This window comes from Phyllobates terribilis, unplaced genomic scaffold, assembly GCF_046119375.1.
Source record: "Phyllobates terribilis strain yellow unplaced genomic scaffold, ASM4611937v1 Scaffold_2__4_contigs__length_985480577, whole genome shotgun sequence".
Lineage (NCBI taxonomy): Eukaryota > Metazoa > Chordata > Amphibia > Anura > Dendrobatidae > Phyllobates > Phyllobates terribilis.
Window position 1 is genome coordinate 160,434,997 of NW_027362762.1, and position 18,183 is coordinate 160,453,179.

At 42.8% G+C, this 18,183-nt stretch overlaps 1 protein-coding gene across 1 annotated transcript in view; it reads left to right on the forward strand.

The window, feature by feature from the left end:
• TMEM106C (transmembrane protein 106C) overlaps window positions 1-16,760 on the forward strand; it is a 45,515-nt gene extending 28,755 nt beyond the window's left edge. The window contains exon 8 of the mRNA XM_073663188.1: window positions 12,187-16,760. Within this exon, the coding sequence (XP_073519289.1) occupies window positions 12,187-12,301 (115 nt within the window). The 3' untranslated portion in view covers window positions 12,302-16,760. The remainder of the gene's footprint in view (window positions 1-12,186) is intronic.
• The last annotated feature ends 1,423 nt before the right edge of the window (window positions 16,761-18,183 follow it).

Consider the following 18,183-nt stretch of genomic DNA (forward strand, 5'->3'; position numbering starts at 1 on the left):
TGGCCTTGCTTTCATGTCGAAGGCATGGCTTTTTGGCTACAACGCTTCCATGAACATCCCTTGTGGCCATACTCATACAACCCCTGGCAAAAATTATGGAATGACCGGGCTCGGAGGATGTTCATTCAGTTGTTTAATGTTGTTGAAAAAAAGCAGATCACAGACATGGCACATAACTGAAGTCATTTCAAATGGCAACTTTAGGGCTTTAAGAAACACTAAATCAAGATAAAAAATGTGGTACTCAGTAAGGGTAATTTTTTTCAGACCAAGCAGAGGGAAAAAATTATGGAATCACTCAATTCTGAGGAAAAAATTATGGAATCACCCTGTAAATTTTCATTTCCAAAACTAACACCTGCATCAAATTAGATCTGCTCGTTAGTCTGCATCTAAAAAGGAGTGATTACATCTTGGAGAGCTGTTGCACCAAGTGAACTGACATGAATCATGGCTCCAACACGAGAGATGTCAATTGAAACAAAGGAGAGGATTATCAAACTCTTAAAAGAAGATAAATCATCACGCAATGTTGCAAAAGATGTTGTTTGTTCACAGTCCGCTGTGTCTAAAATCTGGACCAAATACAAACAACATGGGAAGGTTGGTAAAAGCAAACATACTGGTAGACCAAGAAAGACATCAAAGCGTCAAGACCGGAAACTTAAAGCAATATGTCTCCAAAACAGGAAATGCACAACAAAACAAATGAGGAACGAATGGGAGGAAACTGGAGCCAATGTCTGTGACCGAACTGTAAGAAACCGCCTAAAGGAAATGGGATTTACATACAGAAAAGCTAAACATAAGCCATCATTAACACCTAAACATAAAAAACCAGGTTACAATGGGCTAAGGAAAAGCATTCGTGGACTGTGGATGACTGGATGAAAGTCATATTCAGTGATGAATTGCGAATCTGCATTGGGCAAGGTGATGATGCTGGAACTTTTGTTTGGTGCCGTTCAAATGAGATTTATAAAGATGACTGCATGAAGAGAACATGCAAATTTCCACAGTCATTGATGATATGGGGCTGCATGTCAGCTAAAGGCACTGGGGAGATGGCTGTCATAACTTGGGCATTTATTGAAGATGTAAACATTGATATTTTGGACAGTTTTCTTATCCCATCAATTGAAAGGATGTTTGGGGATGATGACATTTTTCAAGACGATAATGCATCCTGCCATAGAGCAAAAACAGTGAAAACATTCCTTGAATGAAGACACATAAGGTCAATGTCATGGCCTGCAAATAGTCCGGATCTCAATCCAACTGAAAATCTTTGGTGGAAGTTGAAGACAATGGTCCATGACAAGGCTCCAACCAGCAAAGCTGATCTGGCAACAGCAATCAGAGAAAGTTGGAGCCAGATTGATGAAGAGTACTGTTTGTCACTCATTAAGTCCATGCCTCAGAGACTGCAAGCTGTTATTAAAGCCAGAGGTGGTGCAACAAAATACTAGTGATGTATTGGAGCGTTCTTTTGTGTGTTCTCTTGGGTGGTTACATAATTTTTTCCTCAGAATTGAGTGATTCCATATTTTTTTTTCCCTCTGCTTGGTCTGAAAAAAATTACCCTTACTGAGTACCACATTTTTTATCTTAATTTCTTTTAGTGTTTCTTAAAGCCCTAAAGTTGCCATTTGAAATGACTAGTTTTGTGCCATGTCTGTGATCTGCTTTTTTTCACCAACATTAAACAACTGAATGAGCATCCTCCGAGCCCGGTGATTCCATAATTTTTGCCAGGGGTTGTGCTCGGCCTAATGGTTATACCCTCTTTGAAAAGTAAGATTTCACTCAATACCTCACTGACTAGAAGGAGAATTTCAAAAATTTTGACAAAACTGAGTTTCTTAGAACATTTTTTAACCCATAACATGAAAGTGAGGTTAATAATATGACTTTCATACCAAAATCTTCAGTTTTACTCAAAAGAGTTGATGCAAAAAGAAATGCACCCCACATCAAAAACTACTACATATAGTATTTTTTTGTATCACCTCCATGATTTTTAAGGAACGCACCAAGTCTTCTAGGCATGAAGAGAACAAGTTAATGACAGATTGCAACATCTGTCTTTTTCCATTCTTCAAAAGCGATCTCTTTTTTGAGCCTGGATGCTGGTTGGAGAGTGATGCTCAACTTGTTTCTTCAGAATTCCCCTTAGGTTTTCAATTGGGTTCAGATCAGGAGACACTTGGCCACTGAATCACCTTCTTCAGAAATGCCACAGATGTGTGTTTTGGGTCATTGTCATGTTGGAAAAGTGCACGTCTGCCAAGGGCAGAATGATGGTGGCATCTTCTCTTTCAATATAGAGCAGTACATCTGTGAATTCATGATACTTTTAATGAAATGTAGCTCCTTGACACCAGCAGCACTCATGCAGCCCTGCACACTGCCCCCACCATGTTTCACTGTAGGCCAGGGATGTCGAGCTCAAATACACAGAGGGCCAAAATTTAAAGCTTGGAAAAAGTCACTGGCCAATCTTGATATTTATTAAAAAAAATGTCTACAATTGAGGACGTTTTTCTTCATCATCAAATATAGCGAACTTTTTCATATGGAAACAAACTTATAGGGGTTGTCCCAAGAGCAAAGTACATTTTAGTTTAATAGATCTTAACATATTATGTTATTCTATGTAAGAGAAGTAAAAAGCATATGGCCTAATTTAAATATGTAATAACAAAAGATAAAAACTTTGAATAATACAGGTAATAATGTATGATGCAAACAAAACTGTCCCCAAACACAGTATGATTCCTCCACCGTACCCTCCACACGCACGGTATGATGACCCTACTGTACCCCCCTCCTCTGTTAATCCCCGACAAAGAATGTTGACCCTTTCACAGTATGATTCTCTAATTATTATCCATACACAGCCGGCATACGGTATAATGGCCACAAAATGTGATCATACAGTATAATGGGCCCCACATAGTCCTCCCTACAGTATAATGGCCACAAAAAGTGCTCCATACAGTATAATGGTTACAATTCACATATCTCTATTAGATTCTTTTTAAAATGGACCCAGTAATACCTGTGCGTGAATTATCACTAAAAAAACTTTCAAACAGACAAGACCTTAGGAAGTTGTCTAAATAGACAATTCAATACATGAATCCACACACACTTGAATCGCTCAGTAAATTTCCAAGCAGAGTGTCTATTTACCGAAATGTCTTGAAAAAATGATACACTTCATCAACAAAGTATCGGTACAAGAATACCTGCAAGGAAGGTTATATCAGCAAATAGCACATGATACATAGAATATTCATATCCAATAGATCTTCTCACAAGATAATACAATTTTAGGATCAACAAATAAAAGCGAAATTGTATTCATATCAGATTGATCTCATGACATTCATAGGGCTCATAGATCAAATATGCACTGTGGATTCATAAGCTCATAATGATCAAAATATATCATGAATACCCAATGTAACTGCAATAAAGATAGAAGAAATATTATAACTATGTAGTATCATATAGCTAATAATGCTGTTGTACCAAATAATGGTGATAGCTGATAATGCTTTAATACCAAACACATTGGTGTCCTAGCAGGAAATATTACAAATAAACCCCAGTCATGTCACAATTTACAGCCTATGTTTCCCTGGGATAGACACTAGGCTATTCCTGCTTAGCAGTGGGGGTTGGCGTCCTAAATAAACGGGATTTAGCGCCCCTGCTCCACGGCCAAATTTTTGACAGCTGCTTGCACTTGAAACGTAGCCTTTTAGGCTCGTGGAGGCGGAAGCTTTTCATAACCTCATGCCGGCGGCAGCCGGGTGTCCATACTCGGTCCCCAGCCACCACTATATTTCCCGGTATCGCCTCCGCCTTCCACAAGCACGGGTCCCACAACATTACCCGTGCCCTCCCCAGTGCACTTACTGGGAAGGACCGCCTAACCACAAACACGTGGACAGGTGAATGTGGCCAGGGATGGTATGGAGCCAGTCCACAACTTTTTTTGCTGACAGTTGTATTTAGCTCGGTGAAAGGACTGGCATAGAGGGAAACCCTATCTACCTGCGTGTCATTAGTCCCAGGAAGGCCTGTAAAGCTGCTTTCACTTGAAATGTGGCCTTTTAGGCTCGTGGAGGCGGAAGCTTTTCACAACCACATGTCTCATGCCTCGTGTCCATACTCGGTCCCCAGCCGTCACTATTTCTCCCGGTGTTGTCTCCGTCTTCTACAAGCGCGGGTCCCTGAACATTACTGCTGGTACTTTTCTGTGGGAATTTTCTTGCCTCCTACCAGCCTGGAATATTTCCAGCAAACTATGGTACGACGCCATGGTATTGGCACTGCCCCCAGTACCAGTAGCGAAGCCATCCCCAATTTCCTTCTCAGGAATTTTATTTGGTAGACTGAGTGGCTGCCCAAATACATTTTCTCACAAAGGAGCTGAAGATAGATTGGCAGTAGGTGCAAGTTTCTCCAGCCTGTTAGATATCAGAGGGTGAACGACAGCACATTGGATCAGTGGTTAGCACTGAAGACTTGCAGCGCTGGGATCCTGGGTTCAAATCCCAGCAAGGACAACATCTGCAAGGACTTTGTATGTTCTCCCCATGTTTGTGTGTGTTTCCTCCACAGTAAAAAAGCAGCCATAGAGTGTCCGGGAACCTTTCCACACACTTTTCTTAGCCAGGACTGCTTCTTGGCAGGGTTGGACGGTCCCACCAGAGAATCCTCTGGTGTTCCTTGGCTTCTACCTCAGGAGAGGTCATGATAGCGCTAACTTTGCAGCTGCTATGGGGCTCTTGAGCGGGGGAGAAAGGTTAGCCCTCAGAATCAAATCCTCTGGTGTACACAATGTTTTTCAATCTGAAACAGCTTCTCAGTGGGAGTTGTATTTCACCACAGCCATATTCTTTAGCTCGGTGAAAGGACTGGCATAGAGGGAAACCGTATCTACCCTGGCTGTCATTTCTCCGTCACCAGCTATTGTTAGAGAGCCATCAGCCGGCTATGCTTTGTTGTTCCCATTATTAACAAGTGGGTCTCCTATACTGTTATTGCGTATCCAGTGACTGCAAGGGCTGCCAAAAATTTGGACGCAACCTAATACCCCTTTGAAGAGACATAGAGGAGGGTCTCAGTACAAAAAAATGTTCCCATTATAAAGGAGCAGGTCTCCTATAGTGGTAATGCCCATGCTGTGACTGCAAGGGCTGCCAAAATTTGGGAAAAACCCCACTAAGAATTTAAAGACACATAGAGCAGGGCCACAGTAACAAGTACGACATGTTCCCATTAGAAAGGAGAGAGTCTGCTATACAGTTATAGGGTATGCAGTGAGTCCAACGGCTGACAATTTTAGGAAAAACCCCACTAAGCATTTAAAGACACACAGAGCAGGGCCACAGTAACGACAAATTCCCTTTAGAAAGGAGAGAGTCTCCCATAGTGTTGGCCTATGCAGTGAATGCAAGGGCTGCCAAAAATTTGGAGGCACTTCAATGCCCCTTGGAAGAGACGTGGAGGAGGGCCTCATAAAAAAATGTTCCCATTAGAAAGGAGCGGGCCTCCTATACTTGTAATGCCCATGCACTAATTGTATGGGCTGACAAACATTTACCCCTGGGGGGTATACATGAACATACTGTATATAAAAAAAAATTTTTACGGGCATCATAAACACCCTTTACAAAAATTAGGTGGGTGTTGCATCACGGACCACGGTCACCCTGGTGATATGGTGGTGGAGGATGAGGAGAAGGAGAAGGAGGAGGACAAGAGCAAATAGCCATGTCTGGGTGTGAAAAGGTGCATGGGAATACCCCTCCCAAGAAAAGACACTGGATTGGAGTTTGTTACGCTGCTATCATTCGGTGGTGTTGAGAAGTCTGGCCCAATCCAGCCCTTGTTCATTTTTATAAGAGTCAGCCTGTCAGCATTTTAAGTTGACAGACGGATGCGCTTATCAGTTCGAATTCCACCAGCTGCACTACAAACCCGTTCTGATAAAAAGCTGGCGGCCAGGCAGGCCAGGACCTCCAAGGCATAGAGAGCCATTTAATTCCACGTATCCAGCTTGGATACCCAATAATTATAAGGCACAGCGGAATCACGGAGGACGTTGGTACGGTCGGCAAGGTACTCCCTCAGCATCTTCCCAAACTTTGCACTCCTTGTGAGAGTACCCCGCGCCTCATGGACTGTGTGATGGGAGGGGCTGAGAAAATTCTCCCAGAACTTTGACAGTGTTCCCCTGCCTCTGCTGGATTGAAGTTGTGTCTCTCTCGCCTGTACTCCTTGGTTGTCCAACGAAGTGTGCCCTCTGCCGCCAGCGTTTTCAGATGGGGAATTTTTTTAATAGTTCCGCAACAAGGGCCTTCTGGTACAGCCCCATTTTTGAAGACCTGTCCGCCTCAGGAAAAAGAGATATAAAGTTCTCCTTGTAGCGTGGGTCTAGAAGTGTCACCAACTAGTAATGACTGTCACCCAAAATTTTGAGAACGCGAGGGTCATGGGAAAAGCAGCGTAACATAAACTTGGCCATGCGTGCCAGACTGCTAACAGGCAAGATTTCCGTGTCCTCACCAAGAGGATGACTGACCATGCTCTCCTCCTCCTCCTCTCTGTCCTCTGGCCATCCACGCTGAACAGACGGTATGACAGCTGTGCAGGTAGTACCGTCTATAGCGCATGAAACTAGCTCTTGTTCTTCCTCCTCCTCCTCTTCCTCATTGTCACCCAATCCACGTTGGGATGAGATGAGGCTTCGCTGTGTGTAATCACCCTGTATGGTTCCTTGCTCCATCTCATCGTGCTCCACCTGCAATGCATCCTCTTTGATTGTGAGCAGAGAGCGTTTCAGAAGACAGAGAAGCGGGATGGTGATGCTAATTATGGCGTCATCGCCGCTTACCATCTTGGTGGAGTCCTCAAAGTTTTGGCGGATGGTACATATGTCTGACATCCATGTCCACTCCTGTGGTCTTATGTGTGGAGTCTGAACTGAATACCGATGGCATTGTTGATGCTGGTACTCAACAACTGCCCTCTTCTGCTCACAAATCCTTCCCAACATCTGCAGTGTAGAGTTCCAATGCGTGGGGACATCACACACCAGTCTGTGAGCCGGAAGCTGCAAACGCTGCTGATACACGGCAAGGGCAGCGGAAGCTGTAGCTGACTTTCTAAAATGGGCACACAGGCGGCGTACTTTAACAAGCAGATCCGGCAGCTCCGTGCAGGATTTGAGAAACCGCTGAACCACGAGGTTAAGCACATGGGCCAGGCATGGTACATGTGTGAGCTCGCCTTGCCTCAGAGCCGCCACCAGGTTCCGGCCATTGTCACACCCGACCATGCCTGGCTGTAGGTTCAGCGGTGTGAGCCACAGATCTGCCTGCTCTTTCAGAGCTGACCACAACTCTTCAGCATTGTGTGGTTTTTCACCTAAGCATATTAGGTTCAGCACAGCCTGTTGCCGCTTGGCCGAGGCAGCGCTGCAGTGCTTCCAGCTGGTGACTGTTGTGGTCATTTCGGAGATGGAGGCTGAAGAGGAGGAGGAGGCTGAGGAGGATGAGGTGCAGGAGCTGTAGACCGTGGGGGCAACCCTGATTGACCTAGGGCCTGCAATCCTTGGCATCAGGAGGACGTGTTCCGTCCCAAGGTCCGACTGGGTCCTGGCTTTCACTATGTTAACCCAGTGTGCCGTCAGCGAGATGTACCGTCCCTGCCCACAAGCACTTGTCCACGTGTCTGTAGTTAGGTGGACTTTCCCGGTAACTACGTTATTGAGAGCACGGCTAATGTTTTGGGACACGTGCTTGTGTAATGCGGGAACGGCACACCGGGAGAAATAGTGGCGGCTGGGGACTGAGTACCTAGGGACGGCCACCATCAGGTTGCGGAATGCTTTCGTCTCCACGAGCCTAAAATGCAACATTTCAAGCGCAAGCAGTCGTGAAATGTGAGAATTTAGTAGTATGGCCTGTGGGGCGTTGGCTGCATATTTGCTCTTGCGTTCCAAGGACTGGGGTATGGACAACTGAACGCTGCGCTGAGACAAGGACATGGACGTGCTTCCTGATGCTGCTACTTGAGAGTGTACAATGACAGGTGCAGGGCAGGAGGCATCTTCGCATGCACCATGGACAGGGGATTGGCTTGCATGCACAACAGCGGAAGAAGCAATGGTGCTACCCGCAGACACTGTTCCTGGACCCTGGGGTTCGGCCCACAAAGTCGGGTGCTTTGCTGCCATGTGCCTGATCATGCTGGTGGTGGTCAGGCTGGTCGTTTTGCAACCCCTGCTGATGCTGGCCTGGCAGGTGTTGCAAATGGCCTTTTTGGGGTTATCTGCAGAGTCTTTAAAATAACAACCAGACTCGGGAAGACCTAACAGTTGTACTGGCAACTTCCTTCGTGTTGGTGTTACGGGGAACGGTTGCCTGCCTTCTGTCTGCGGCCACCACACTGCTTCTTCCTGCCTGTTGGGGTGCTCTGCCTCCCTCCCCCTGTGTGCTGCTATCCTCGCTCTGCATGTCCTCCTGCCAGGCTGGGTGAGTTACTATATCATCCACCACCTCGTCTTCCATTTCCACACCCTGGTCCTCCTCCTGACTTTCTGCCAATTGTGTCTCATCATCGTCCACCTCTTGTGACACTTTCCCACCGTCGCCTTCGTGTGACCATGGCTGCTCAAATATTTGGGCATCGCTACACGCAATCTCCTCTTGCCCCGCTTCAAGTGGACCGGGCGAGAGGCCCGAATCTATAAATGGAAAAGTGAACAGCTCTTCAGAGTGTCCAAGTGTGGGATCAGTTGTCTCTGGGTACTCTGCATGGTGGGAGGAAGGAAGATCAGGGTGAGGAATATGCGGTCCAGACTTAAGGCTACTGAGACTTGACCGTGTGGAAGACAGGGTGGTGGTGGCTAAGTGACTGGAAGCATTATCCGCTATCCAACCAACAACCTTTTGACACTTCTCTGGGTTCAATAATGGTGTGCTGCGGTTCCCTAGAAATTGGGACAGGGAAGGTCAGGCGAGAAGATGTGGGTGTTTGTTGTGGCACAATTTCGGCTTGCCCACGGCCTTGTCCTCGGCCTCTGCATGCACCATTACCATCACATCCAGTTCCCCGTCCCTTGCCATGTGCCTTGCCCATTTTAAATGGAGGACAGTATCTTCCACGCTCACTACAAATGACTGAATTTGGAGCGAATTTATATGTGATCCTTGTGATGGAGAAAACACGGTTTTAAATACCTGACCTGTAGGTAACTGTTTTGAACAGCAAACCAGTGTCAAAAACTTTTCTGACACACTGAAAAAAAAAATTTCATGGAGGCCAGAAATGGCAGTATTTTCTGACAACGTATTTGTGATCCGTGTGATGGAGAAAACACAGTTTTACATAAATGGATTTTTAGCGCTGTAATATGGAAAGGACCTGGCTGTATTCTGCAGTGCCAACAAGCAAATGGCGCAGAAAAACCGTGTTCTCTGGATTGCTTTTTAAGCCAATAATGAGGATTAAGATGCAAAAAAATTATTCCTGGCCCCTGAGGCCTGGGCATATTTCCAGAAATATCTAACAGCAGCAGAAGGCAGAACTGGAATGGAGCCTCTTGTGCTATATGCACTGCAGTCTGCTATATACCCTGCCTGCCTGCCTATATACACTGCCTGCCTGATATTTCTGCAGATGGATTAGTTAGTCCTCAAAAGGACTGTTTGTTAAGAAGATGGATATGTGTAATGTACGGTTTTTCTCCCTACACTACCTAATACACAATTAAATCTCTCCCTGACACAGCAGCACCTCTCCCTACACTGTCTGATCCAGAGTGACTGTGACGAGCATGGCGGTACCAGGTCTGATATACACCTGATGACGCTGTGCGGCCAGACAATCACTGTAATGCCACAACCAACATGGCTACGGCATTACAGTGCATGGCAGGCAATCCCTGCATGTTCATTGGCTCTCTAAAGAGCGCCAAACATGCAGGGAGGGGACCAGAGTTCCCGCCCGAGCAACCCGGTAATACTCGCCGAGCTTGTCGAGCACCATGATGCTCGGGCGAGTACCGAGTAGTGGCGAGCACGTTCGCTCATCACTAGTGTTTATCATATATTTGATCATTATGAGCTTATGAATCCACAGTGCATATTTGATCTATGAGCCCTATGAATGTCATGAGATCAATCTGATATGAATACAATTTCGCTTTTATTTGTTGATCCTAAAATTGTATTTTCTTGTGAGAAGATCTATTGGATATGAATATTCTATGTATCATGTGCTATTTGCTGATATAACCTTCCTTGCAGGTATTCTTGTACCGATACTTTGTTGATGTGACTAGTGTGGTACTGATCACTTGTTGTTTTGACAATTGCATCATTTATTCAAGACATTCAGGTGAATAGACACACTCTGCTGAGCGATTCGTGTGTGTGTGTGTGTGTGTGTGTGGATTCATGTGTGTGTGTGGATTCATGTGTGTGTGTGTGTGTGTGTGTGTGTGTGTGTGTGTGTGTGGATTCATGTGTGTGTGTGGATTCATGTGTGTGTGTGTGTGTGTGTGTGTGTGTGGATTCATGTATTGAATTGTCTATTTAGACAACTTCCTAATGTCTTAAACAAATCGACCAACATAAATAGTATCATGGGTATCCGGTATAGAAGAAAAACAACTTATCCTCCATACCCATGATAAATAGCCAACTCGAAAATAGATACGAAAAAGCTGGAGAAAATCGAGTATACGGCGTAATTAGAAAAAACTTTATTAAATATTGAAAAGTCACATTAAAAAGTGTAAATTACAAATATATGTAAGTTGCGGAACATATCACAAGGTGAAGAGTAGAAAAAGCAGCCAAAGTCATGCTGCATTGAAGGAGAACATACAGACTAGTAATACGAGGTAATCCAGGACAAAGTCCTAAAATAAATCATCAATAAAAGTGTTCTTCCAAAGTGCAGGTATGACCAGGTTTACATAGATAGTGGTATACTTAGATTGGGAGCAGGGAGTCCATGACTCCAGGGTTCAAAGAGAAACTGGATACAAAAAAGTTACTTACACATACAGTCAGCCCAAAGACATAAAGCATTAGAAAGCATCCAGCATATATAATCATTATGTATAAGGATAACTTACCAATATAAGTATCAGAGGGAAGGAGGACAGGAGGGTAGAATGGCAAGGCAGGAGAAGACAGGTGTAAAGCCCGCAAGCCTTGTCTGTTTGAAAAAATATTTTAGTGATAATTCACGCACAGGTATTATTGGGTGCATTTTAAATAGAATCTAATAGATATGTGAATTTTAAGGTTTTTTTTCTATACACTTACTATTTTCCCTTATTTCAAGAATTTCAAACAATACTGTATTTATACAGTATAATGGCCACGAAAAATGCTCCATACAGTGTAAAAGGCCCCACATAAAAATAAAAAAAAACTCTGTCCGTTCTCCCTCTGCTCTGATCTCTTGATGGTGACTTCAGACCCTCTGCTTTGTAATGACATCATCGTGCCCACTGCACTGAGACGTCAGACGTAGAGATAGATTATATGCAAAAAAAATGGCCGGTCAATTAGGCCCTTCTATTTGTGCATGCCACAAGTTATCTAGCAAATCCTTTTTTTATTTATTTATTTTATTTATGAGGAAGATTTTTATGTGTGTTTTATAAATCTATCCCATAAGCAGTATAGTGGTCTTGCAAGTCCAGTATGAATTAGTTTCAGATTGATGCTGCCCGAACACACGCGATAATTACATCCAGCTATGTTTGAAAGGCTGCCCGGGAACTATGCGTCTCGGCTGACTAGTTCCATGCGGTCTATAAATGGCTTTTCCCTGCCCCAGTCCCTTTGACTGACAGGTCTCTCCTTGTCTATGTACACAGTGAGAGACCTGTCAATCAATTGGAGCGGGGCAGGGAGAAGGTGTTCAGAGGCCATATTAGACTTGTCAGCCAACACACAGTCTGGCTTTTCGAAGTATCCATACTCTAAAACACCGCAGCATTTCAAAGTAAATCATTCCTGGCTGCCATCATGCACATGGTGACTGATTTAATGCTTCACGTGGTTCAGGCATCATGAATTTGATGACAGGTTCCCTTTTAGGGGTATGACATTGCATTACTGATTTATTCTCTCCCTCTTGCAGAACATCAGTGAAGTTTTCTTACGTCGGGCACACCTCACAGACCTCCCTGGAGACTTACCAATATATCGATTGTGGTGCAAATTCTACAATACTGATTGACCACCATGCTTTATAAACTAGCTGAAGCATCTTTAGCAATATGCTACCTTCTCCTGTGCGTCATCCACAGAAACGATGAAGCTACAGTGGCACCATCTTGGCACACATGTTTACAATGTAAAGTACTGGAATCTGCACTGGCGCTTTATTTTGAGTATGCAGAGTTTGCATGATCACTGGATACTGGTGAAAAGGATCGATCACTGTTTTCTGAGTGGCATTATTTTTATTGCACTGGTGCCCCCCTTTCTGTACTATATTTTAGTCGGTTGTAAAATGTTTTCTAGTGATTAAAGAGACAGAGTTTTCAAAGTTTTAAAATTTATTTTGTTAAGTTGTCCATCTTGTGCCGCAGTGTATAGCACAACAAACAGCACAATGTGTTCTAAGTAAAATAACAAAACTGGATAAATGGCTAAAATACTTGTACCGTTGAAGGCTACAGGTACTTATTGCCCGGGACAAGTATTGGAGGCATTGTGAAATTTTAAGTAGCCATTTTTTGTCATGTTTTACTGCAGTGTAAAATGTAGCCGTCTCACTTTATACATGGTATTGACCTTTGTGCTGAATGTTTTGCTTATCCTTAGAGGGCTTGTCCAGCTAAAGAAAATGTATTTTTAAATTTGTTTCTAATCTAAATACATTAGAGATGAGCAAATTTATTTGAGAATTGAATTCTCCTCGAATTTAAAAAAAAAAAAAAAAGAGGAGCAGATTGCTTTGTGTAAGTCAGGTCTATGGTCCAGGTCAGTGCATTTTTGCCGTGGACAGGAGATGCGTGAGGTTATTTTCCCTCCAGGATCCCAGGCTCAGCTTACGAGTAGCCAAGCTTTCGAGATGGCACTTGTGCACCACACAAATATCATGCCAGGCCGGTCAATCAAATGCTTGAGGAACCTGGAAGCTCAGGAAATTCTTAAATCTCTTGTCCATGGCTGGAGGGTACGGACCTAGACTGCTGTCTGACAAAGCGATCCGCTTCCCTCTAGCTTCTCTCAAATTCAGCGAAATGGTAGTCAGCTGCGGCTGCCATTATGCTGAACAGTAGAAGGCCAGGCTAACTGTTGAAAAAGAAAACTAATACTCACCTCACCGCTCACTTGTACCACCGTCCCTGCAGTCCATCGTCCAGTTTTCGACCCCTCTTCTCCCCTTTGTCGTCCGGATTCTCTTTGGCCTTTTCACTCCAAACCAACACCTCTGACATTAATAGTTCTCTGCTGTACTGCGCACCTTGCAATCGCCCTAGTAATGGCACAGCGCACCCTGACGTCTGAAGCTTTGTCTTTGATGGAAGTCTTGACCTGGAGGGAAGAGACCAAGGAAAATCCGTGTGACGGGGAATACAGAAAAGAAGAGATACGGAGGACAAGCTGCCGTGATGGTGGCACAAGTGAGCAGTGAAGTGAGTATTCATTTTTTTGTTCTGACCTTAGGGCATAATAAGGAACATTCAATTTGCAGAGAATAATGTTGAGAATTGAATGTGCCTGTAAAATCTGCGCGATTTGCCGAATTTGAATTGTATATCGCGACTGGAAAAATTCCCTGTAGATATCTCATGTTGATGTATATTAAGGGATCCTGAACTGTTATATGTTCTGTTCAGATTATTGGACACAGTTTATTAATCTTCACACATAAAAAAAAAAAATATCTACAAGGGAACACGCTCGCTAGAGGGTTTTTTTTATTTTCACTCAGACGTACCCAAAATAATACCTTCAATATATTATGTGGTTTAAAAAAAAAACAGCCTACAAATATTTATTTTGTCATTTTTCTAGGAAATGCATATGCAAAACATAGAATTTCTACTGTACAAAGTGTAAAGAATTGTAAGGTTGTGTCAAATAGTGGCAGTCAGTATAGTGTTTAAAGGGGCCTAGTTCTTTTAGATTAAACACTTTATCACCAAAGTATTTGCAGACTGTATCCACCTTCTCTGTATCCACCCTCCTTATTGCTTCATCACATCGTAAAAATAAACTCTGCAAATAGTTTTGATAGAAAATACCCATGGTCAATCACTGCAAACACTGTAGTATGACGCAGTACACAAATCCTGAAGGAAACCTCTCCAAACTAACCACTGTCCAATCAAAAGGCTGCAGTCAGTACGTCAGAAAAAAAAACTCTTCCAAAACTCTTCAAAACAGCTTAGGAAAGCAAAGTCTCCCAAAAGAGAAGACCATATCCTGAAGCTATTTTTTTTGAAAAACACAAGTTTTTTGAATATCTCAAAAAAACTTAACGTGAACACTGTCTTATGATCAAAGAGAAAGCTTAAACGCATTGCGGCCAGTCTCTTGTAAATAAAGAATTAAAGGGGTTGCACAGGATTTGTAAATTGAGGACCTGTCTGTAGGATGGGTCATTGATATCCTGTTGATGGGGGTCCGACACTTGTCACCAGTGGTTGCTGGATATAAGCGATGCACTGGGAGGAACACAGCAGCCCCGCTTATTGTATAGTGATTGTTCTTGGGTACTGCAGCTTTGCTATTATTAAGTACATAGGATATAAAGTGCAGAATGTGGGAGAGACCACTGTGCTGTTCTGCTCAATACAACATTTATATCTGGGAATCACTGGAGCAGATAACTGCTGATAGGCAAGGTGCCGGACCCCTCCCCTATCTGATATAGATGACTTGTCCTGCTATTAACCATTTTACTGACTGCACTGCTGCAAATATCAATTCTGTTGTTTTTATATTTAAAATGTATAAAGAGTAAAAAAGCTCACCAGTCGGTATAGCATTTATTCAGTCTCTAGCCTGAAGTCAGGTCTCCAAGTGTTAAATGAAGTCTGTCAGAGACCTTGATTGACAGTTCTCGCTTTACAGGAGACAGAGATGGAAAACATTAGGATTTATATTACATGACCCCTTCCTGGTCCAGGGCTTGGTTTGCGGAGTCGCTTTGTCCTGACAGACTCCCTTTAACATTCCACAAAGTATTACATATTATACCTCGCTGTCTGGTTGGTTTTATCTCATTCTAGTTTCGAGGTCACTTGTATGACATTTTGGTTAATTATTAAAGGTCAGTCATGTGTTGGCAATACTTACTGTACTAGACTTCATGTTTTAACGGTTTAACTTCATGAAGTTGAATCAGTTTGCATTCTTATCTTAATTATGGACATTGGTGACCTCTCATTTTACTCTATTTACATTTAAAGAGCATGTCCAGGATTTAGATATTGATCATCTATGCTTAGGATAGGTCATCGATATCACATTGGTAGAGATGCCAAGTGTACAGCCTCCATCGATCAGTTACTTGCAGATCCCAGGGTGGCCTGAACCAAACACTTTACAGAGACGGTGCACCACAGCTCGATACACTGTATAGTGGGCGTTCTTGGGTACGTCAGTGCAGCTCCTATTCTCTTCAATCAGAGCTGAGCTGCTTCCATCCAGCCTCAAGGGGCTCTGCAAACAGCTGATCTGTGAGGTGTCTGATATTGATAACCTATCCTAAGGACTAGTCAATAATATCATACTTGTGGAAATTCCCTTTTAAGAGGTTTGCAGGGATAGCATTAATGGTCTGCTTTTTTTTTGTCCCCCAGATAAACTTTTGCCCATGAGTTGTTTGGTATTTCAGCTCGGCCCAATTTACTTAAATTGGAACTGTATTCAGTACTAAACATGACCCATAGACAGGAGTGCTGCCGATTGTGCCACCAGTTCTCAGACCATTTATTCTAATCCTGGAAACCCCTTTAGTGTATACTTAGAAAACTATAGAGATCATTATTTTCTATGATTAGGATAAAATTGCCATGTTTTGGGGATCTATAGTTTTCTCCTTTCCATTAGTTACATAATGCTCGCCAGCCTTTACACATACAGTGGGTACGGAAAGTTTAAAATTTTTCACTCTTTTTCATTGCAGGCATTTGGTAAATTCTAAAAAGTTCATTTTTTTTCTCATTAAAGTACACTCTGCACCCCATCTTGACTGAAAAAAAACAGAAATGTAGAAATTTTTGCAAATTTATTAAAAAAGAAAAACTGAAATATCACATGGTCATAAGTATTCAGACCCTTTGCTCAGACCCTCAGATTTAAGTCACATGCTGTCCATTTCCTTGTGATCCTCCATGAAACAAAGAATGAAAAATTTAAAGGCGTCTGAATACTTTCCGCACCCACTGTATATAATAGTCTTATTTTTTGCTTTTCTCCATGCCCTTTACCAGAAAATAGGACACATTTATATTTAATTGTTGCTTTGGCAACACCACTAAGCTCAAACTCTTTATTTCTGCACATAGACCTAGATTTACTAGTTTAATTTAAGTGGTACACCTGGGATAAAAACCATCACATTAATAAAAAATACTTTTTATGTATTTTTTAACATCTATGTATGTTCTTTAGATGTTCTAGTGCAATAATAAGGCTGGGTCCATTAGATGTTCTTCTCATGCAATAACCTAAATAAACTCCTACAATAAATTTTGTGTTTGTCCATTTTGATGTTATGTTAAGAGAACTTCTTCTTTTTTGTATTTTTTCTGTATTCTCTGTTTAAAAATCATCACGTGATTGCTAAAATGTGATTGTGATGAGGACAAGAGAATGTGGATCTATCTCATTCACTTACAAGTAATTGTTCTGCTCTTCTATACCATAATGGTATCTGTAAAGATCTGAGGTTGTGGGTTGTAAGTAATCACCTAGGCAGGCTAACGATGCAACAATATTTTATTGATCACAGCCATGGTAATAAAGCAATTCCAGGTAAATGGCCAAAATACAGTTCTCTCAGTCCTCAAATTCCCAATGTGGGCTCAGTAGTTCCACTGGCTTTTATAAGGCCATACTCATGGTCTCCCAACTTTTGGTTGGCCCACAGATTTCGTGTCTCCAGCCAGTATAGTCTGTAGACACAGTCCATGATCCTCTAGACGGCAGATAAAACGATGAAAGCACAGGTATCCAGTAGTAAAAGTCCTTTTAAGAAAGTGTAAATCCAAACAACATAATCCATAATGGTAACATGTTTATCCATCCATCCTTCCAAGTCCACGGTCTCCATCCTCTTCCTTCAATCCTTCCACACAACTCTGCCTAAAACATGACTCTCCTTTCTTTCCCTGGGATCAGTCCACTCCCAGGTCAGAAGTGATCACCTCCTCCCCTTCAAGCATTCACTGTAAGCCAAAAAGCAATGAAGAATATTCTAGAAGCCTTCATCTGAGACTGCCTGCAAGACCCCTTGTGGTGACAGCTCCACTGTGTCTCAATCCACACTCGCCTAATGAGACCATTGGCTGTTGAAACAATGGACTCCTGAGATAAAGATGAGATTAGTGGAATGCTGGACATTTTACAAGTGAATCTTACATACTGACAAGTAAGCAGAACTATATAAAACATAACAAGTAAATCACTAATAATACACGATAATAATATTGACGAAAATGGTGGTCCGTGCTGGAAAAGTATCATCGTCTTTAGTAAGTATCTTTTACATAAGAAGTGTAAATTGCAAAGTGCCTATAAAAACAAGCAATTTTGCAATTTTCTGCTCATTAATAATCCTCTCTGTTTGAATGACGAAGGGATTTTTAATTCGATACTTTGTTTCTCGTTACCTAGGTTACAAATGGAGGTAGCCGGTTACCTAGGCAAGGAGCGTGCACTACCAAGGTCTTTGCTACAGAGCTAGCAAGTGCTGCTCTGAAGCTGGTTAGGTCGCTGGATCCTCCCAACTTTAGTGTCCTGGAACTCTGATGCTGAAGCGCTCACAGTTCAGGCCAGCGGCGCAATAATGCCTCTGGTCCAAACAGTCAATCACACGGGAATGCATCATAGAGCAGAATCTTCTTTGTATGTACACATATACAGTTAGGTCCAGAAACATTTGGACAGTGAC